This window comes from Echinops telfairi, unplaced genomic scaffold (genome assembly GCF_000313985.2).
Source record: "Echinops telfairi isolate 266 unplaced genomic scaffold, ASM31398v2 ScPeMD7_2291;HRSCAF=2852, whole genome shotgun sequence".
Lineage (NCBI taxonomy): Eukaryota > Metazoa > Chordata > Mammalia > Afrosoricida > Tenrecidae > Echinops > Echinops telfairi.
The window spans coordinates 39,010,310-39,014,638 of record NW_022106189.1 but is presented as its reverse complement, the minus strand read 5'-3'; the positions used below and the strand labels follow the sequence as shown (position 1 = coordinate 39,014,638).

Here is a 4,329-nt window from a genome sequence, read left to right as displayed (position 1 = left end):
TGGTCACCCCACAAGCCACATTTCCCAGGCACCCCAGAGACAAGAGAGAGATTATCATCACCGAAGGTCGAAAAGGCAGCATTTTTGTGGACGACCTGTGTCAACCCGTCTCGTGGAGCACATTGGCTCTTCTGACATCCGAGGCCGCCGGTGGGTCTCTTTGCTCCCCTCTTTGTTTCACCATTCTGTGCCCCCTTACGGCTGAGGGGTCAGTCTCAGGCCCATCTAGACTTCCCCCGTGTGACCCCTGGAAGGGGTTCTTCACTCCATTACCCCCTCATCATAGGGACCCCCACTCTCCAATCCATTTGCTTACCTCTTCATCCACTCCGTCATTTTCTGCACAGCATCCAACTCCTCTGCCTCAGGCCTTGCACAAAGGAGTCGTTCGTGGCTATTTGGGTTGTTTTACTTGTTTAATCCCTGCCTCCTGTGTTTGAGTAGAAGCCACACGGGACCACAGATCTGTCTTGTTCACCACGAGGTAAGCCAGAAGTTTGTGTGTTTAGTAACGCAATGTCTTTCACACACTCTACAAACAAATAGCTTGATGATTTCTTTTGGATGCATGGAGTTTATACTTTGGGGACTCTACATTTGCATTCCTTTGGCTAGGTTACAAAGCTCGCCGCTAAATTGAACCACAACAAGTTATTTGTATGTGTGTGTCTGTGTGTGTGTGTGTTTCCCCCTTCATATCTAACACTGTAAAAATCTTTCTTGGTCTCTTGTTTTTTGTCCTTCGGACTCTGAAACTGAAAGACGGGTGAATCCAACACCTTGGCCCACTGGAGGATGACAGCTTTTATTCATGGGGGGGTGGGGAGTAGCTGTTGCTTTTCAGGACCAAAGCTTTCACTCTGCCTCTGAGGTTCCTCCAGTTTTCACGAAATAGGCAGCAAAGAGAACGCTTCCAAACCAGTTCATCCAGTTCAAGCACTTAAAGTGGTTTAAGCCTTTGAACACAGTGAGGAAGTAGGACTGCAGGGGGGAGGGGAGGAGGGCTTAAATGGATAATTCATCACCCCTCCTACCCCCCACCCCCCACCCCGTTGTTAACTCTTCAGTCTGCCAACGGGAGTCCCTGCATACTGTTCTTTGTCCCCAGGAAGCTGGGCATCGACCAGAGTGCCCGAGTCCGGGAACAGGAGGTTCGATCTTTGTCTGTCTTCCACTGGGCTTTGCCTCCAAGGATAGTGATGGGTTGACCTGCCTTCTGTCGAATAGTCTTACACGTGGCATTGCACACCCCGCCTCCACCCCCTCGCCCCTGCTCGTTTCTCCCACAGACGGTCGCAAGACCAAACAGCTCTGCCCTCGGAGAGATAGGGCCAGAGCCCCCCTCGAATCCAAGGCTGGTGAGACTTGATCTCACGCACTCCGGACACGTGGTCAGTGGCGACCATTCCCTGGAGAAGGACACCCTGCGTGGTGGGAAAGAGGAAGACCCTCAGCAAGATAGACTGCCTCAGTGGCTGCAACCAGGGCCGCAAACCTGAGAACCACGGAGAAGAGGGCGCAGGACCGACGGTGTTTCATTCTGTTGTACAGGGTGTCGCAGTGGATCAGAATCGACTGGGCAGCACCTAACGGCAATAATAATTTCTCCGCCTGGCCAGGGATGGCATGCTAGCATGCTTGATCCTTGAAGATGCCTCAAAATAGACTAATAAACATATATTTCTTTGATGATCGACCGTGCCTGACAGCAGTTAGCACAATCAGATTTCAGCCGCATTTGGTGTTTATGCCCTTGGGAGATGGGATGGACATTGTGGCCTGAGGGCGGTTCCAATAGGCCGGTGAATGTGGTTTCTTGAGGAGAGCGTGCTGAGGCAGGGATGTAAGTGAGCGTCAGAAAGCCGGAAGTAGACAGGAAGAGATTCCAGGTGCCAGAACAGGTGTGGGCAAGCTCCTGGAAGTGGGAAAGGGCTCCGTAAGTTCGAGGCGGTAGGAGTGGCCTGTTTAAAAATGGCATGCATGGGGCCCAGGGACAGGGGCGATTGGGCTGAGGTTTGTGGGCCAGGAGAGAGGCTTGGGTGTGAGATGAACTCCACCCTCCCACAGCGAAAACAGCCCCAGTGCCATCCAACCGCCTCAGATGCGCGTGTGAAAGTTGGACTGTGAATACGGACGACTGCAGAAGAAGGGAGGCAGTTGGATTATGGCGCCGGCAAAGAGTATTGGAAGTATCCCGGGCCGCCAGAAGAGCCAGCCTATCTGCCTTGGAAGAGGGCGGCCAGGATGCTCCTGAGACGCAAGGCTGGCGAGACTTTGTCTCACGGACTTTGGACATGTTGCTAGGAGAGACCAGTCCCTGGAAAAAGACATCATGCTTGGTCAAGGACAAGGGCGACCAAGAAAAGAAGACCCATGCTGAGATCCATTGACACAGCGGCTGCCACCCTGGACTCAAACATTACCCTAGTCAGGCTAGCACAGGGCCGGCAATGTTTGGTTCTGCTATCAAAGGTCTCTGAGAGTCGGAACCAACTTGACAGCATGAAGCAGCCACGACAGTTTCCATTGAATAGATTTTGACTCCTACAGACCCCAGGTGTATGGACGTGGAACTGAACCGCACAGGGTTTGCAATGACTGACTTGGGGGGTGCTCTTTGTTTTTACCTACCTACACTATTAGTTCCGTGGACATGGGGATGTTGTTAAAACCATGACCCTCTGTCCACCGCTCACCACAGTGTCTTCCATGTCCATTCTGGGTGTCACGTGGCTTAGCCCTTACTGCCACAAACGTCATGATGGTCGCCTAGAACTGTGGGTGCCAGTATTCGCTTTCCCACTTGCTATCTTAGCCTCCGCATTCTCATCTGTATAAGGGGAGTCTTCAGAACAGCAACTTGTAGCTCTTCCGCTGAAATGAGCTGAGGCATGCCAGGTAGTTAGCACAGTGCCAGCCCGTAGGAAGCATTCAGTCCAGGGGTGTTGACGCCAACACGTGTGAAAGCGATCTGTGAACTAATTTGTAACTCATTTGTGTCTTCTTTTGTTTGGTCTTTTAGTCAGGTTTAATCAGGACAGGAAAGAGAGAATTCCTCATCTCACCATTACCTCCGCTGCTGGCCCAGGAACACAACTACAGCTGGCCCGCTGGCCACCATCCTCATGTACTTTACAAACGGACAGCGGAAGAGAAGGTGCAGCGCTACCAGGGCCACCCTAGTTCGGGCCGGAATGGTGCTGGTCACCCCACAAGCCACATTTCCCAGGCACCCCAGAGACAAGAGAGAGATTATCATCACCGAAGGTCGAAAAGGCAGCATTTTTGTGGACGACGCAAGAAATGTATGTAAGGAAACTTTTTCTTGTTCTGATCTACTAGGCTTTCTTGAGTGACATTTGTTGTAAGCAGGTTGTTGCATGAATAAAACGAGCAGAGACCAACTATAGTTGAAGAGGTTTATGGGGTCCAAACCCAGACTCAGTGCTGAGGGGCCACCCCAGACTGGAGTGCCGGGTGTGGACCCCGAGCTTCGACTGGGGACAAGCTTTTGTAGGCATACAGTTTATTGGGTCAGAGAGAAAGGATGCGGAACTTGCATCGTCTTAAGAAAGTACAGTTCAGCTGGCCATGACCCAAGCTTGGGATCATCCTGTTTTCTTCCGTGCTTATTGCAAACCTAGAACAATTCCAACTTCCTTATCACCCAGAACAATTCCATCACTTTCCTTATCACATTCTTAATCACCACATCGCCCTTGCAAAACAGTGACTAGACTGGAAAACCATTTACTTCTGAGGAAAGGACATCAGAGGTCCATCCCTGGGCAGGGCTGGGTGTTCCTGTGGTGGATGAAGAGGAGAAATTCCCCCGAAACAAGAATATAAGTGCCTTAGGGGAGCTGAAGTGGATGCACAGGGACCCTGAGATGTGAACTGTGGCCCAGACACGAGATCTACACTTTTTACATCAGCAGTGACCAACAGGCTTCCGATATGTGTCCTAGATGGGAGTTCAAATTTTCTAGTAAGAATTGTAAGATTTCTAGTAGAAATTTTTAAAAATTGCAGCTTCGTTAAAAATATTTTTAAATTTTTTCAACGAACTTTCATAACCCACATGAATATCTAAAATATTACTATTTCCGCATTACCAATATAAACAAATGGGGTTGTTTGTGTTCTTTCTTCCTCCCACATTTTCAAAGTTATTGTAAACCCAGAGTGCATTTCAATTTGATGCTGAATTTCCATTGCGAATAGTTGTTGTGCATGTAGATTTTGTAAAATTTATGGCGGAGGAACATGTTGTAAACTTATGTTTTAAGACTTTTCCCATATCTGAATCTGACATCTAAACCGAGATCC

The 4,329-nt window shown here is 49.6% G+C and overlaps 1 protein-coding gene across 1 annotated transcript in view; it reads left to right on the top strand.

Annotated features, from left to right (window-relative positions):
• The window catches only part of ADAMTS18 (ADAM metallopeptidase with thrombospondin type 1 motif 18), a 142,997-nt gene that overhangs the window by 60,187 nt on the left and 78,481 nt on the right, over nucleotides 1-4,329 (top strand). The window contains exon 4 of the mRNA XM_045293929.1: nucleotides 3,023-3,305. Within this exon, the coding sequence (XP_045149864.1) occupies nucleotides 3,023-3,305 (283 nt within the window). The remainder of the gene's footprint in view (nucleotides 1-3,022; nucleotides 3,306-4,329) is intronic.